Raw genomic sequence first — 17495 nt, 5'->3', positions numbered from 1 at the left:
CAATTTCAAGAACCGTTTCGCTTACTTTAAAGTTGAACACCAGACAAGTGTCGAAGCAATCCGCTGTGTTAAAGTTGAAAACCAGATTGTCAATTAAAATAATTCAAAAATAACGGCTTTTTGAAAATTTGAAAATTGTTTGAAAGCTTTCAAAATTTGAAAAACCGTTAAAATTCAAATTCATGGCAATATTCATCAAACTTGATATCCTGAAAGAAAATGACACTGAAAGAGAAGCAGTCATTTTAAATTAGGTCAAATAAATCAAGTTTAAGTTGTTCATAATGAATATAATTCATAAATTTATTTATTTGATTCATTAAACATTAAAGCTTAATATAATTTGTGTAACATAGTTTACAATCTTTTAAATTTGTTGAATCTCGTTTACTGGCATTAATTTAAGTACCTTCTCAATATACCTAAGTACATTGAGTGTTTATCGAGGTAATGACACTAAACTAGACACACAAATTGTAATCAAAGTTCCTAAATGGCTTAAATAATAATTTAATTAAATACTTATTGGATCTTCATAATTTAATTGTCACTGGTTAAGATAATTCTTTCTCACATCCAATTTATGCACATAGCCAGCATAAAAATAATATAAAAAGCTTTTCTACACACAGTTTTAAAACATCACAGTTTGATATTAAAAGCTAGAATGGTATGCAAATGGCTTTAGATAATCGATGATACTTAAACATAAGTATGTGTTCAATTTATGCGTGAATGCTCATGTCCATAAAAAAATTACAATGGAAATTATAAAAATTACTTATGAGCATAAGAGGTGCGTCAATAAAAGTGATAATACAATACATTTAGAGTCATTAACTTATCTAGGAAGAAGAAATCGGCAACCTTAAAATCTAGTATAGGGCTACTAGTAACCGTCGATAGCGCATTTTTCCCACAAAGAATAAATTCAGTCGAAAATAATTCAAAAAATAACGGACGAAATTTATTTGAAATTAGAAAATTTTTGATCGTTATTTTTCAAAATTTTTTATGACCGTTAATTTTTTGAAATTAAGTTGATTGCTTGATTAAAGTTTTAAGTTTTTAGGGAAAATGCAAGTTGCAGAGATCAGCTTACGATCCATAGTTGATTCATTGAAAAATAATATTGTGGATATAACCAATTGAAATGAGTTGATTAATCATCATGATTTTTTTATGAGAAAACAAAATTATTAAAAAAAAAGTACGGAGTGATGATGATAATGCAAAATAATACAAAAGTGGTGCTAAACATTGCCAGTCTTCTTTCACCATAAACAATTATTGATCTTGAATAATTGTTCTGTTTATCATCGATGAGTCTACAAATTTTCCGTTCGACGCTATCCCTCAACTCTCATCATCATCTGATTCAACAATCTTCAAGAGCGTATCACGCTTGTTTCCCATAAGTGCTTGCGCAATTTCAATATATCCATCAGATAATCGTCTTACAGTTGACACCAGAGAATCTCTAATTCCTTGATTTTCGGTTTCTGGTATATCTGTTTCTATAAATTTCTGTGATTGCTCACTTCGACCATCTGATTCCATCTGTAAATTATAAGATTAATTAATCATCAATTAATAAACTACACATAATTAATAATGATATTATGTTTAATTCTAATGCACAAGTATGTGTTGGCCATGGTCAAATAAATGACGCGGATGTTTGGATTTATTTACCTTTTAACACAAAAATATTGATTGTTAAGGTAAATTAAGATTTGATATTAAGGTACATCCACTTTTATTTTTCATCATATAAAGTGAAGGTTAATTTTTATTATTGTCTAAACATAAAGGAACGGCCATAATCAAAAGGTTTAATTAGTTTCATGCAGGTTTTATTGATTGATGTCAGAATGTAGTTGTCGTCAATTTTTGCCTACTTCTCTATCTATCGCTTACTGTTCTAACTTTTGCTAATTGAGAATCAACAGGTGTTTTAGGACATGAATCATTATTAAAGGAATTTATCGTGCTGATATAATTGACATCATATGATTAATTCATGATCAAGCAGGCTTTGAACAAAATTTTAAGAATATTCTGGCAATATGGAAGGAATAAAGACGTTTTGACATTTTCAAGCATTAATTTGTTGAAATGTTAAGGCTTAGTATGCTTAGTATTGTAAATAATTATCATATGCATCTTAAGAATTGTGACTAAAATAAAAAACATATATTTAATGTCAGAGGATTGCTTTGAAGTTAACAGTATGCCCAAATGTCCTGGGAAAGCACTATCTGATCAAGTTCATTTACCTCCCTTATAAGCTACTTCTCTGGAGATATTTTAATAGAAAGCTGGTTAAAACCGAAAAAATTGACAATGATAATCAAAAATCAAATTACTTCTTGACATACTTAAATTAAAAGAAATGAGAAGAAACTTCTCATCAAAATCACATGACTGATTATCAAAAACTTCATTATACATCCATCAAATAAGAACTTAAAGCATTAGCAAAAAAAATGACTCAAGAAATTCCCCAGAACCACATGAAAGCTTGAAATGATCGAATATCACTGCCTGCAAAAAAAATTATTTGATATTCGCAAAAAGTAAATTGATGTCCATCAGCACAGAAAGAAGTTTAATTAAATAAGAAATAAAAAAAAGAGCAATCATCTCATGGATATATAAATATTCGAAAGCTCTCGAAATATGAATAATAACCGCAAAGTATTTATAGCCAAGCAGCATTTACTCTTCTTATTACTTTAAGATCAAGGTCCAATATTTGAAGAATTTATTTACCTGCTCTGATGAACCGTTGGAACTCTCCCCGTCATCATTATAATCAATATCAGAAATTGCATCGTCATTTTCTAACTCATATTGGTCATCACGTCTGATAATATTTAAGCAGTGAGCATCATCATCATCATCTGATATTTTACTATCATCTTCTCCGTCTACGTCATCAGTGCTTTTATTGCCATTTTGAGAAGATTCATTTCTTACGGAATGATTTCTTGACGACACCTTTTCTTCGCACGCATTATACACGGAATTATTGACTAAATTATGATGATACTTTTGGTGATATGGCGATGCTACATATTTAGATGCACGAAGTGCTACTTGTGTCACAGCTATAATTGAGAGTGCTAATCCAAGTATCAATGATCCGTAAAGGCCAACTTTTTCAACTACTGGTAATATATTCAAGTAGAGGCTGAAACGATCTTCAAGACGTTTTGGCAATTCCATCATACTAATCTCAAACCTATGTAAAAAAAAAGTTAAGCGTGTAAGCAATAAAGTGAAATTTATGACATAAAGGTCATGTCTATTTTATTATGTATAATATTTACCATAACATCGGAATTGTAAGATGTGAGAACTTTTCTACGTGAGCCATATTACGAACATCAGACATAGCCATATTGATTTGGAACTTTGCCGACAATTTCAAAGGAAGACCGGACAGCTGTTTGATTAAGAAACAAGAATGAATGGTAAAAAAAAGTTGTAAACTAAATTGAATTTACATAATAATCTTAGGTAATAAATTGGTTCCTTAATTTTATTTATCGCTCTGTGCTAAGTGTATTCTCAGTTATATTCTAGCCCGAGTGACACAAATAAAGAAGGCTTCGTCATGGTGCGTTTAAGGCTATAGCGAAAGTTCTTTAATTTGCATCAAATGGAAGCTGTTTTACAAATGTCGCGCTACCTGGCAAGACATTTTTCAGATGTGTCGCTCGGGCAGTCACAATGAAATATGCTAATAAACGTATTTAGCAGTGTTCTGATAATTAATTGGGCAATAAAATTCGGTTTGGGGTTTATTAAACATTCTAGCGACCGAATGGGCAGTAGGACCTTAATTTCAATTGCTATTCAGTATCCAATACCTATTTCATTTTCGTTAAGTTCACTTGAGTTTTAAAAAGACGGTAAATTTGTTCGTTAAATTTTGAAATTTGAGGAGATAAATTCAAATTTTAAAAAACCGTTAAAATTCAAAATTCTCTATTTTCATTCAATAAACAGATTTCATTCAAGTGCGCTCCAATTACTCAACTTGCAATGACTAACAAAAATATTTTTTCTCACTCTCAAATCAAACGTTTTTATTTACTGTACTATGAGGAAGCAAAAAATGTTAATGAACACATATGAGTTGCATGAGAAAATATCGATCATAAATCGTATTTTGAAGATCAACAAGTTTCAATCACGACTGAATTAAGTCAGTATGAGAAATCAAGTGAAAATTGCAAAATAAGTACCAATTCACATTTATTAGTTGTGGTGCACTTGTTTGCGGTATTTCTTGTGACTTTCAGAAGCATGCGCACATATTTTTTTCCTACATCGTTGATCTTCGCTATATGTTGATGTGCGGAGATAATGGTAGATGCTTGTAGATAATTTATTCCTTCTGAGGCTTTTTATTAGGGCTTAGTGATAGAATATCAATAGCCGTTGAAAACGTTTGATTATAGCCGGACATAAAATACTAAAAATATGATATTGTATCATATGCCTATAAAGTTTGTAAAAATCAATTCTAGTATGCTGAATTCTATGTGTCCTTCAGAGAAATTACTAAATTTATGCTATATTTCTGTAGAAATGGAATTAGTTAATAAAGATCCAGCAGATGTTTCTTTGGGTACCTTATAATTTTAAGATTTTAAAAAGAGATTAAAGCAGTAGCCAGCATGTCTCCATAGTTTAATTCAAGTCATTTACATACTAATACCACTTAAGGTAGAGAAACTAGTTGATGGATATAAAAAGTAAATTTTTGGAACTACAAACTCTCATTCATAACTTGAACTTGAAATATCTGAGGAACTAGGCATAGAAAATTATCATTCGAAATTCTAATTAATTTAAATATAAATTCAATTTAAGATTTATAGCTTTTCATTCAAGTCATACGTTGCAAGCACGCGACAAAAGCACGTTGGTATGAACATGATATTAATTAAATTAAATCCTACGAAATCCGATAACACCTTGTATTTTGTCATACATAATCACAAATATGTAAATAACTTAATTCACAATAATTATTTAATCATTTTTAAGAAGAGGGTCACGAGTCATATGACAGCAGTGGAGAACTAATTTAGCACAAAGTGATTACTAAGAAACTTCCAGATGATCGGACAAACAAGCATGCTTTAATTATCGGAAAATGAGCTATAAAGCAAGCTATTTGAATTGCAGACAGTATTGTATATTACGGTTAAAATCAAGGTGAGACTGCCTTAAAACTTGTAATTTGTAATCTCTACCATATTAACCGTATTGATTCAAGAGTGATTGAGAAAGACTTTGTTATGAACACTGAAATGTTTGCGGACATTCATTTGGTATGGAAGTGAGTTTTTTTTTTGCAGCTAACAATATGTAAATTTTAGCACTGCTTCCTTGCAATTCCGATTGAAATTCTCTTTTATAGATTGTGACCGGTCGATTCAGGAAGAACTAATCAGTTTTTTTATTGCTTTATTGTCTTGATTAATTAATTAAATGCCTAACTCGGTGTAAGTCTCATGAGTTTACACAGGATATAGTCAAGTGACTGAAAACTACGTTTCTAATTACAAATATGTGGATTTAGATCATCTACTAATTAGTTTATGCCTAAATAGGACTAAATGTTTATCATTTTCTAATTGTAACCTTGAACATCTATTCTTAGCATACTTGACATCATTAGCGATCAATTCCATTCCGATTCTTAATAAATAATAAACGGTTCAGATATTTTTATCTTTAGAATATTCAAAACAAACAGTTATTAGCATTTATAAGCCATAATTGAAATATTTTCATTGAATATATTAGTCAAAGACATGTGAATTGTCCTTTATATCAAACTACAAATTCACGTGTTTCTCATCATGTCGTGCTTCCTCATAAAATACTTTAAATACGACATATTTAAAAATTCTATAATTATATAGTATCAAATTTACGACTTACAGGATTAAGTACGAAGTAGCTTTCATGCAGTGAACGATTTGGTTTACTTCCATTCACACCTTCTAAGAGAGCTGGGTCGGCATCGAGAAAATGTGGATAGCTAAGGGCGATTGGGAAACCATAATAACAATCTGTTACATCGATGAGACCTTCCGCAAGGCATTTGTCTGTAAAAATAGAGAAGAAAAAAAACGTAAACAAAATATGATAAAAATATCTTTCAAGATCAAGGACGGGTGTTGCAATTATGGAAATATTCGATATTTTTATTATCTAGTTTTTATAAATAAATTTAATTTAAATAATTTTAAGTGAAAATTGTGAATAAATCTATAAATTTGCGCAATATGTCGCAATAAAACAGACTTTACTTAGAATTAATGAGGAAATTATTGTGTGGATATAATTAATTTGCAATTCCATTATTTACACACATTTTATTTCATTTTTTTCAGCATCAATAAACTTTCCTTGTATTATATCCACAATATATTAACATTATACTCACTTGGATCACGACAAAAGCACTTATTTAAATCATTATGGACACCATTGTCGAGCGCATTATCCTCAAATGCGAATTTAACAGCCTCTAGACCTTGAACAGGATCGACTTTGCCAATTCGCTTCTAAATATTTTTTTCGTTCATTTTTTTAATTACCAAAAGTGCCATTGATGAACAACGCAAAGAGTGAAATAAAAAGAATGAAAGGTCAAATTCATTGAATATAAAATCATGATAGTTCAATCAATACTAACAAGTCTTTGTGGACGGCACATGCTTTTTCGGAAGAATAATAATGTATCGTTTTCCTGCATGAAACTCATAAACTTAGTTCCATCACTAGCGCCTTGAATATTGCTACAATGCTCTCCTTTCCATTGCGGTAAATCCGGTGAGCCATGAAATGTATCGTAAAGTCCCGACATTCGAATGTCATTCTCTCCCGTATAATATGTTGCAAAATCTCCGCTAAAGTCGTACATCTGTTGAGTAAAAAAAACATATTTGATTTAGTTCGTGCTTGAATTTTTAAAATTGTCAATATTAGAGCTTAGGGATATGACTTTAGTTAATTGGGGTATAGAAACTAGTAAAAGTAACGATAATTCGCATTTTTAAAGACTTTTTATGAAGGTTGGGATCAGAGGCGCAACTGGACATTTGCACGCCTCTGACTGGGACACTTTAGTCGATGATTGCCAAAAATATTGGGATTTATCCAAAATACTTAATAGCTTTGAGTAGAACTTGAACATCAACAATAAAATCCACAACTTACACGATCAATGAGTCCGACTTTATCAAAATGAATCCAATGAGGCAACAGAGTATTTCCAAGGGTCGTTAAAGGACTTTCGTAACCCATCATGAACTCCTTAGCTGTCATCTTAACAACCGGCTGAATGTTTTCTTTTCTCACAAAGATATTGACAGGCAGTCTGAAGAAATAATTCTTTGGTGATGCAACATGTGCGATTGCCTATAAAAAGCAAGCAAAAAAGAGTAAATAATGAATAAAATTGTTAATCATGCGTTTTCACAGGTTTTTTTAGCGTTCCTATAATTTTCATGAACTTCCATTCACCTGACCCAGTGAAACGAAACAGAAAAAAAATTGCATCAGATACAAGCTGTAAAAGCCATGCAATAACTGCATACTTCTTCAATATGACAGGTAAATCTAAAGTCAGTCTAGTGGAATTATGGAAAATTATGCAGTATGACTGGAACATGCATATGACTATATTATACTAAATAGTATGGGGCAATAATGTAAACAATCGAATTGGAATGAAAGAGAAAGAAACTAAAATTGCGAATCAGTTCCAGTTTTTTTTAAGCAGAAATCTTTTTTTTCTTTTCTTAAAATCCAACTTCAAGTGCTACTGACTGCACATGATGTGATTGCTTAGTTAATGCGCGTATATTTACTAGACAAAGTTTGGTTAATTGCAGTTTAGAGCTTAAAACAAGTTTCTAAGTTAATAAATAAATAAGCAAGAGGATCAATCAATCTTAAATGCAATATAAGCTTTACTAAGACGAAATATTGATTGCATTTAGACGTTCATTGGCCTTCAAATGACATTTGTCTAGAAATATCCAAAGCTATTGCCATTTAATGTCTCGGTTATCAACCTGATGCCCTTAACATATCGTTTTGTGTATACATGTTGATGAATTACGGAATGTTTATTGTGAGACGCATCTACAAATTTGTTTCCATTAATTATATGTGTGACTAGTCGCATAGCTGTTCAAATAACTATAATCAATTGATTAAGCTTATAATTAGTATTGAAAATTCTAGAATAATGACTTGTAAAAGTCTGAAAAATCCCTTAATTAATCATTCTAAATTCTATATAGAACTTCTATCTAGCAAGAAAATAATATTGCGTCACTGACTGTTTAGAATTAAATTTATTCAATTTTACGTTGCACAATGCTTTAATGTAAATACCTCCGCTAAAAATAACCTTTTTATATCTTCGACATCTTCAATTTCAAGGTCTTCTCATTTTATGGAAATTTCTTTTATTTGTTAGCAAAAGCAGAAGTTAACGGTGAATGACATAACGAAAATGTGGTAGGAAGAGACAAAAACACAGCCAAATTTACATTTTTGATGTTAGACGCAAGTTAGACGGCATTTATTTCTCATTGATAATTTTTCTCAGTTGCCCTTCCACGATGCGTCGTGTTTTCCCATTGATATCAAAAGATTGTTGTCGAGGTCCAGGTCTTTATTTATATTTATATGCATTTATTCGAAGAAAGTGCAATGATCGGCTGTGAATTCATTGCCGTGTAAATAAAGAAACAGATCTTTAAGCTGTTTGTACTTTTGGGGGCTATTAAACGATGATGTGGATCATAAAATGGGATTTTGTCAGACTTTTGTTTAAATTTTCATGCCTGCAGTTTTTGAATGAGAACAGGAAGTAAAGATAATATTTGTTGACATCATTTGAGAATCACAAATTCACACAATCGTGTAAATTAGTTCACATGGTTTTAAGAATTTGATGACTAGAAAAAGACTGGAACTATTTCAAGAATTATCAAGTTCCAATGTAAATATTTTGTTTCGTACGAAAAGTTACATTAAATTATTACATATTAACTGCCATTTTCAGTAGAATCAGCAATAAATCATTATTTAAATGTACAGTATCGTCTCTAAATTACAATGGAAGTTCAATATGACTCAATACAATGTGTGAGATGAGCCTTTAGGCAATATAAGCTTCATGAGTTAACGATTATTAATCAAAAGGGAACGTAATCATGAAAAATTGTAGACATTAAATTCTTCGCATATTATCTCATATTTTGTAATATTAAAGCCGATAGTATTAGCCTAATAAACGTCTTTTTTACGATTCATTCATTGAATTTTAAGCTGTTGCACTAAATGATGCTGTGAGAAGTAAAGCAGTGTCGAGGAGAGATACATATGCTCATGATCACCATAAAATTTTTGAAGTACATTTTTATTATTTTCTCATGCACAACCTAACTTCTCATTTATATATTTTTTTCTTTCATCGAATCATGTGGATGTGACGCAATAGTAAAAAATTGCATTAATATAACCTAAATCTCGCATTTCAAAGATAAATAAATATATATGTATACTCAATACAATATTATCTCTCGAACTTGATTATTTATTTCGTTATGTTATGTATCTTTCACGAGCAAAATATAAATGGTAAGAGGCATTTGCACGCGTACAAACGAGGCGCTTTTTGCCGGCTTTTTTTTTCGTAATTATTTTTTTCTTCGAGAATGTTTTATTTTGATTTTGAAAGAGTAGCTCAACTGAACTGAAACTAAACGAAGTTTTTATGTTCATTTTTATGGGCAATTACAACATGAAGTAATTGAATTAAACTGAAACAAACTCATTTATTGAAGAGGAATTTAAACATGAACTGAACTGAATTGAACTTTTTGACCTAAAAATCACTAAACTGAACAGAAATCAACTCTTAACTGAATAAATTTTCGTTCATTAATCATCAACTTAAATATTAAACTGCAGTGAGTTGAAATGAGGTTGATTGACTTAAGATTGTGCATATTTAACGACAGATACTAAGTAACGAAAATGGTCTAGCAAGAGAGAAAAAAATATCGAATATCGTCTGTAGACGCGTGAATGGCCAAGCTGACACTTTATGTAAACGCTCATTCACATTGACAGACGTAGAAAGAAATAGTGAGAGAAAGAAATGGTTTGAGCAATGAGAAAAAAAAATGGTTTGTCAACTTTGTTCGACAGTTGACCTTGGTTTCGTTAAAATGCCCACAACTTTTGTTCATTCATTATCACTGAGTGCTGTAAAATTACGCTTAAAATGAATCTACAAACACGCGTCAAACTAGGCACGGAAAAAAATTTATTCGTTTAAATAAGTATGTGCGAAATTTCGCCGGCATTGAATGGTTCAAGGTAAATAAAGCATTAAGTGAAGAGAGATGTGCTGAATTGTTCATTTATCTTTAGGCGTTATTACTTAGCATCACATTAATTATAGAAACAAGTATGAATAAATGAGAGTGAAAATATTTTATTACTTTTTAACGGAATTAAATCAGATTTGCAAGGCTAATATTAAGTGAATATTCATTATATTGACTCATGGTTTTTTCCATATTCTGCATAGCCTTGTAAGCTCATGAATAAGGAGAATTCAGAACAGTCGAGGGATTGATTTATTTCCGGAATAAAATCCTACGTTACTTACTAACAATGCAATATTGGGTAAATAGAAAATATCGTCTTCCTGCCGTCCTTCAGATAAATCTCCTCTCCACAATAGTGGATGATTTGGTATAGTTGACAATGTTCCGTTACTGTTGAATGATACATTTTCATGGGTCATTAACTCCCTGTTAATAATGGATTTAATTTATTACCATATTCGTATACATCATAAATTTATTACTTACTGATAAACGTAAGGGCCGATTTCTTCAACATTTAGCTTCTTTGCTCGACCACTCATAAAGTCTTCGTGATTTGTAATATTGAACAGATATACTTTGAGGAATAAATCTACTGGTGGTCTTTCCCATAATTGAAAAATTTCACCATCCTCTGCCAATAAAAGTTTCTGCACAGTTTCAATGCAATGCATCACAGAAAGTAAAATCACATGCATTGCATAATATGAGAATAAGACCATGTAAAGAAAGAAATGAAAGAAAAGAAACATGTTAATTTCAATTGTGTCTTATAACTCATAAAGGATCACTTACCCATTTAAATATAAGGTCATATGGATGAAATAATAGTATAAAAATGCCTGAGCAGATCAGTAAAAGACCGGTGGTAAGCAAGAAAAATATGACTGTAAATAAGAAAATAGTAAATGTTAGTAAAGGGAAACATTTAGAAGTGATGTCTATTGAAAATTAAATTTAAAGGAACTTTAACAATCTTCTGATTTTAAATATTATTATAAATTCTAATGACAACCATTTAATCTTTGATTTTGGACATCATAAGCGCATCCTCCCTAGATCGAGTCTTTATTGATCAATTATAGAAGTCGTTGGAAATTGATTCCCGTTTAGGAGAGGAATATAACATGATTACATTACACAACTTCTTAATGAGTAATATTAGGAGTTTTAATATGAAATGTCGCGTGGATGTAGAAGATTTGTAATCTTATCGTCACATGCTGCCGTGACAAATCACTTGCTATATTTTACAGCAATTAAAATGTTCTATAGGGGATATTTTATTTATTCGATTTTACCGGGAAATAGATCTTGTGTCTTGGCTTCCCCGATTGATATCATTCAAAGAAATTCGATGACATAAAGAAGCTGATACTGGTCAAGGCTTTGGGATTAACCCAGATATCCCAATAATTAAATAATGACATGACGCTAATCATATATTATTCCTGTTTTAAACCACTAGAAACTATCAATATTCAGTTTTAATTATTCATTATTTTATTAAAATACAGAACAGCTTTATAGAATGCATGTAAATTTATATTTACTTTAAAAAGTAAAGCGTTTTCGAAACGAGTTAAATATTTAACATTTGGATTTAAGTAAACGGATTTTCCAGCAAATTCAATTATAAGTACGCGATATTTTCTTACAAGAATGGACAATTATGCTGTACTCTTAGTGATAATTTTCTGTATTATGATGGTGAGAATCTCAATTGATTTTAATATTATGTCAATATTTTGGTGTCAGTTATTCAATATTGAAATTTAAGACCTACGAACAGTGTAAATACTACAAGTATCGGTATCCGGTACTTTTGTTTCCTTTCAATTTAGGTTGGAAAATAATTAAGTTTGTTCATTTAAAGCTTTGATCTATTGATTTATAATCTTATTAGAAATTTAGTTATTTACTGTCATGCAACTCACATTTTTAATAAATTTATATTCAGTAACCATTTAAAGATTCAATAATATGTGACTTGTCACCAAATTGACCAACTCAAAACGCACTTTTGAACTTTGTACTCATCACGCCTTCTCCATTGTCAATAAAACAGCATTAATATCACGATGTGTTTCGCAGCAACTTTCAAGATTTCAACTTTATTGCATCAACAAATTTCTTCATCGGCAATCTTACAATGTACAGTTTAAATCATAAAAGTAAAATGTCATTTTGATGCCTTTAAATGTTCATATACAAAAAGTCCAAATAATTTTGTTTTACTTCCGATAACACATTAGATGCATTGGTCGAAAACAATCTCTAATTGCTTGTCAAGTGAAAAAAGTGTAGCTATTTAAAATATGTATATTATTCCTATGTATCTGCTATGTCAGTAGCTAATGAAATTTAAATTCTCCTTCAATTCACTAAACTTAATAGCAAACTGACTGTCTCAAGTTCAAATTTTGTTTTCATTAACAAAAAAAGGAAAAGGAAGAAGAAAAAGCAGCATTGTGAATTTCCTATTTACAGTTGCTGTTTTTTGGTAATGCCATCGTTAGTCATTATGAATTTTTGTCTTCTTAGTCGATTTTCGGGTCATTATATGCGTCATCTACGTGCTAAGCGGCATATGTAAACTGACGTACTTTGCAATATTTCGCACATTCAGTTTCAACTTTTACTATTTGCATCCAGACTTTTTTATAGAACAGTATGACATTACTAAGCAAAAATTCCAAATAGATTTTAATGTATTTTTCTAATTAAATATTCCATAATTTATTCCTTTACGGATTGTTTTAATGCATTACACTTTGACTGCTTATAAAAGCCTCACTAATAGTTTATAAAAAATTGAATATTAATATTCAAAAGCTAACAGAGATTTACAACTTTGAGTTTTTTTAAATATTTTTACACTTTTAATGCCGCGCAACAATTGAGACGATTTTGTAAGTAAAGAAATGCAGCTACTTGACGTTATTTTCATTATTTAAATAGCCACACACGCTTAATTTACACATTAGGAATTGTTTAAAGATGACATCTGTTATAATGTCATTATTGAATAACATTTAACCTATAGAGCAGAGGATGGCTACCTTTTATTTTTCGCGGCACATCTTGGTGACGGCAACCATGAAAGGCTAGTGTACCGTGGCACACAGTTTCCCCACCACTGCTATAGAGTCTCAAAATATTCATTTAAAAAGTTATTACAAGTTATTACTAGACCTTTGTTCACCAATAAATTTTAGACGTCACTTTTAAAAGATCCTTTAAAGCTACTTTTCATTACTTTTATCGACATGTAAATGTCTAATCAATTCTATTTCATTGCATCTTTTATTTGTTGAGATGTTTAAATTCATTACAACTTGCTTACATTAATGTTTGCGATTATATTGGAATCTACAGCTAACCTAAACTTAGAAATAAACGTTTTTGACTGGCTTTTCTAGTGCAGAATTGTGCATATATGCTGACATTAAAAAAAATATCAGTCGTACTTGGCTTAAAAAAATTGCTTCTAGAAATTACTGCAGAAATTTCAAGGTAAATCAATCGTATTTCGATCTGCAAAATACTTTAGACTAGACAGCTAATAGAGATGTTTGAAAAAAAAATAAATATATATGTAAACATATGTGTACATTAAGTCTCGGTTCAATTAAATCGAGCTTTTTACATCTAGAAGTTTCTTTAAATTGCGGCTTACATTGCATTTTTATAATGAAATAATAAAATACGTGAAATTTTTCGCACCACAAAATGAAATATTTAAAACATTTCAAGCTTTTTTCACAATTTCCTAAACCTTTGATTTGTAAACAGCTGTTTCTCGCAACTTTGTTGCTTGTTTGTAAAGTGCGCAGCTTTTAATAGCAATGTGACAAATTTATCGACATAATGATTATAAAGCATCTCCTTGATGAAGTTAAATGCTTTGTTAGACTTATTTGCCGGTTTACTAGTTCTCCGAGCAGCATATCATGCGTATATAGTTTACTTAGACAGTGTTTACTCGACGTATTAATAATAGAACAAAATGTTGTTCTAATGGCACTGTGAGATCGATTTCAACCCATATTAACAGTGAATAATGCGGTTCATCGCATTCATTTCTATGTCTAGATTTGAGACTAAGCACTTCCTAATTGTCTTCGAATATTTTAATTTAATTAAAAACATAAAAATGCTTTTCGAGATCTTGAAATTTTTTCAAGTTTCTCAGAATTTCAGAAATTAAAATGTGACTTTTTAGTTTAAATATAAAGTCTGAGTAGTTTCAAAACATGTTTACTTTTGAGCAACGATTATAACTTTTCAAGTACAATTAAACATTTTTATGAAATTTTGTTTTGGTTCGTTCGTGATTAGAGTTAAATTGAAGATTTGCCGAATGTCTTACAATATACTGTTACTAAAATTCACGAATTAATAGCTTAATTACAGCTTTTGTTATGGTTTGCCTTTCTTGTACTTAAAGTTCCTTATCTTTTAAATGAACTATCTCAATCGAATTTCCAACATTTCCATCACTTAAAAAATTCACTTTTCACAAAAATTCGCACTTAATCCACTCCTTTAAACTTACAAGTTGGACTCCTTGTCTGCTTTCCTTGTTTCCTTTCATGGAAGAGAGCATCTAGTACAGACAATCCTCGATTTAATGATGGTCGATTGTGATTTAAACTTTTGTGATTTTTTCCTACTGTGCTATCCATAACTTGCATTTCGCAAGTATTTACCGCCGAGTAACGGCGACCAGCGAAGAAATTTATAATCTCTTTCATGATTAATTTACTTCACTTAAGTCTTGTGCGAATATGTTAAATTTAATACTATATTTTATAGTTCGTTAAGAAATTGATAAATTGTGCAAAAAAATGCATACAATTTAAATTTCTAGTCTTAATAATGTTGAATATGTAAATATATTTTTTGGCTATTAACATGCACTTTTACACCAATTTCCTTCAGTAATAACAGCCAAGAAAGAAATTTCATTCACCTAATAATTAGTGCACAGCGATGCAATTCATATGTCTACCTTATTTTTTATTTTCTTTAATATTGCACACGTTTAACTTTAACAAGTTTATGTTATTTTTTTCTTTCTAATTTTTTTTTAAACTGCACTGCGAAATTTCAACACTTTAATTGCATAAATACTTATTAATTTTCTTTTTCTGTTCGTGCTGCTTTCTTAAATATTAATTTAATTAAATTAAGAATATTTAAAGCTTCAATTTTTAATAAATTGTCAAGTATCACATTCATTTGTTGTATTTCCGCGATTCAAAAGATTTGAATGCCCGATTGCAACTAATCTCCAGGTCACGTTAATAAAATATATAAAAAAATTTTTTCTCGTCTCATTCAATAAATTCAATAATTTTTCTCTCACATATCAAATGCACGACACTATTGCGTTATCACAAAAAAAGGAGGGAAAAAAATTTATGTCTATTTTCAAAAAAGAGCACATTTACTTTAAATGACCGATCAGCTTCGACTACAAACGATGAATGAATTCAGTCGAGACTCAATGAATCTGGTTTTATATTTTTTGCTGTTTCTCTACAAGCTTTATTTTTTTTTTCTCACTCGAATGAAAGCAAAATTAAAGTAAGTTGTGAGATATAAGCTTGAGCATATATGTGCGGAAAACAAGTGTTTGAATGCTTTTTTTTTCTTCTTCTCTGATTGAACAGATGATTTTACTGAAAATATTAATGGTCATTTAGAATCTTTACTTTTTAAGGTGTACGTGAAGATCCGTGTACATGAACAAATTGATGAAAAATCCAAGCGAATTTAACTGAGTTATTATTTTGGTCACTTATTCCTGTATCTTACTATATTTTCATAAATTTTAGTTCTAGGAACATCAACATATTAAGTAGGGGTGTCGATTACAAATCCCAAGTATTTGGGATTTGGGGTATTTTGTAAGGATTTGGGGTACCCCAAATACTTGGGTTTTGGACCCAAGTACTTGTACAAATCTTTATGCATTTTATCCTATATTATTATATTTTTTCATATTATTATTTTTTAGTTCTTCAAAATTTTATTATTCATTAATATTTTCATAAATATTTGGTAAGAAAAATCTAGGGTTGGCCAAAAAAAACAACAGATCGGCATTTCTTTGCCGGCCCGTTGTTGAAAATGCATCCAACTGAATTTTTGTTATATATGAAAATTTGTTTTGGTTAATTTTAAGTAAATCATAGTGAAAATTCCATTTACGAGACTTTTTCAATTTAGTGTAGGAAAATCCAGTCAAAAACTTACAATTTTCCATAAATTTTCACTTTGATAAAAGAATTTTGAGGTGAAAAGTCATAACATTCCAGGATTTTTTTAAATTTTTAAGAAAATGTTAACCAAAATTGCCATTAAAAAAATTAAGATAAAGATTCACGTTTTCGAGAGTTTTATATCCTTTTTGAAAAAATTCAAGTGAAAAATCGCAGTTTTAAGGATTTTAAACTAAATTTACAATAGTAAATAACAATATATGGTTAAAATTTGACTTTCATCTGGATGCGTTTGTATAAAAATTCCAGAAAATTCGCCTGTTTATAATGAAATTTTATTCTTATTGGAGATTTGGGATTTGTACAAGTACTTGGGGTCCTGGGATTTGGGTATTTGGGATTTGTACAAATCCTGAAAACCCAAATAATCGACACCCCTAATATTAAGGTTATTAATTCCTTAATTGATTTATTAATAAAAGTTACGCGCATTTAAGTGCTTTCTTACTGCCCTAGTCATTCAACTCGATTTGTGTTTAGCTTTAGCAAACAAATTGCGGCTAAATGCATTGCATGATATATCTCGAGTCAAACAGTTGTGCAAAGTTTAAATAAAGCTGCTAATAGTCAATGAAGTACGGCCTTTTCTTTTAATTTTTAATATTTAAAATATTGATTCCGTTCTTATAGAATTCTGAAGAGGAACTGTCCGGATGTCGGCAATCATCCTTATTTTCCACATGACAGATGGTAAAAATGGTCTGGAGCAGGTCTGGAGTATTTTATTTTAATTCTGCCAGAAAATTTTGGATGAGGC

At 30.2% G+C, this 17495-nt stretch overlaps 1 protein-coding gene across 1 annotated transcript; it reads right to left on the bottom strand.

Moving 5' to 3' along the window:
• Positions 1 to 292: 292 nt before the first annotated feature.
• On the bottom strand, positions 293 to 15928 carry LOC139094726 (scavenger receptor class B member 1). Its single transcript, XM_070645881.1, has 12 exons — positions 15820 to 15928; positions 15007 to 15617; positions 11244 to 11335; positions 10935 to 11098; positions 10730 to 10874; positions 7252 to 7452; positions 6728 to 6955; positions 6476 to 6596; positions 5968 to 6134; positions 3336 to 3451; positions 2776 to 3247; positions 293 to 1560 (listed from the first exon to the last, which is right to left on the bottom strand). Exons 2-12 carry the CDS (start codon positions 15203 to 15205, stop codon positions 1357 to 1359), a joined length of 2109 nt encoding a protein of 702 aa, XP_070501982.1. The 5' UTR covers positions 15206 to 15617; positions 15820 to 15928; the 3' UTR covers positions 293 to 1356.
• Positions 15929 to 17495: the final 1567 nt, after the last annotated feature.

The sequence above is a fragment of the Chironomus tepperi genome, unplaced genomic scaffold (genome assembly GCF_022539635.2).
Source record: "Chironomus tepperi strain 1889 unplaced genomic scaffold, CSIRO-AGI_Ctep_v1 contig_354, whole genome shotgun sequence".
In the NCBI taxonomy this organism is placed as follows: domain Eukaryota; kingdom Metazoa; phylum Arthropoda; class Insecta; order Diptera; family Chironomidae; genus Chironomus; species Chironomus tepperi.
This window is presented reverse-complemented; position numbering and strand designations above follow the sequence as displayed.

Coding starts and splice junctions, on each gene's coding strand:
- LOC139094726 (XM_070645881.1), bottom strand. CDS start 15,205: ATGAAAGAGATTATAAATTTCTTCGCTGGTCGCCGTTACTCGGCGGTA. Junction 3,248..3,335: donor CTTACAATTCCGATGTTATG/GTAAATATTATA, acceptor TTTTTTACATAG/GTTTGAGATTAGTATGATGG. Junction 1,561..2,775: donor CCAACGGTTCATCAGAGCAG/GTAAATAAATTC, acceptor TATAATTTACAG/ATGGAATCAGATGGTCGAAG.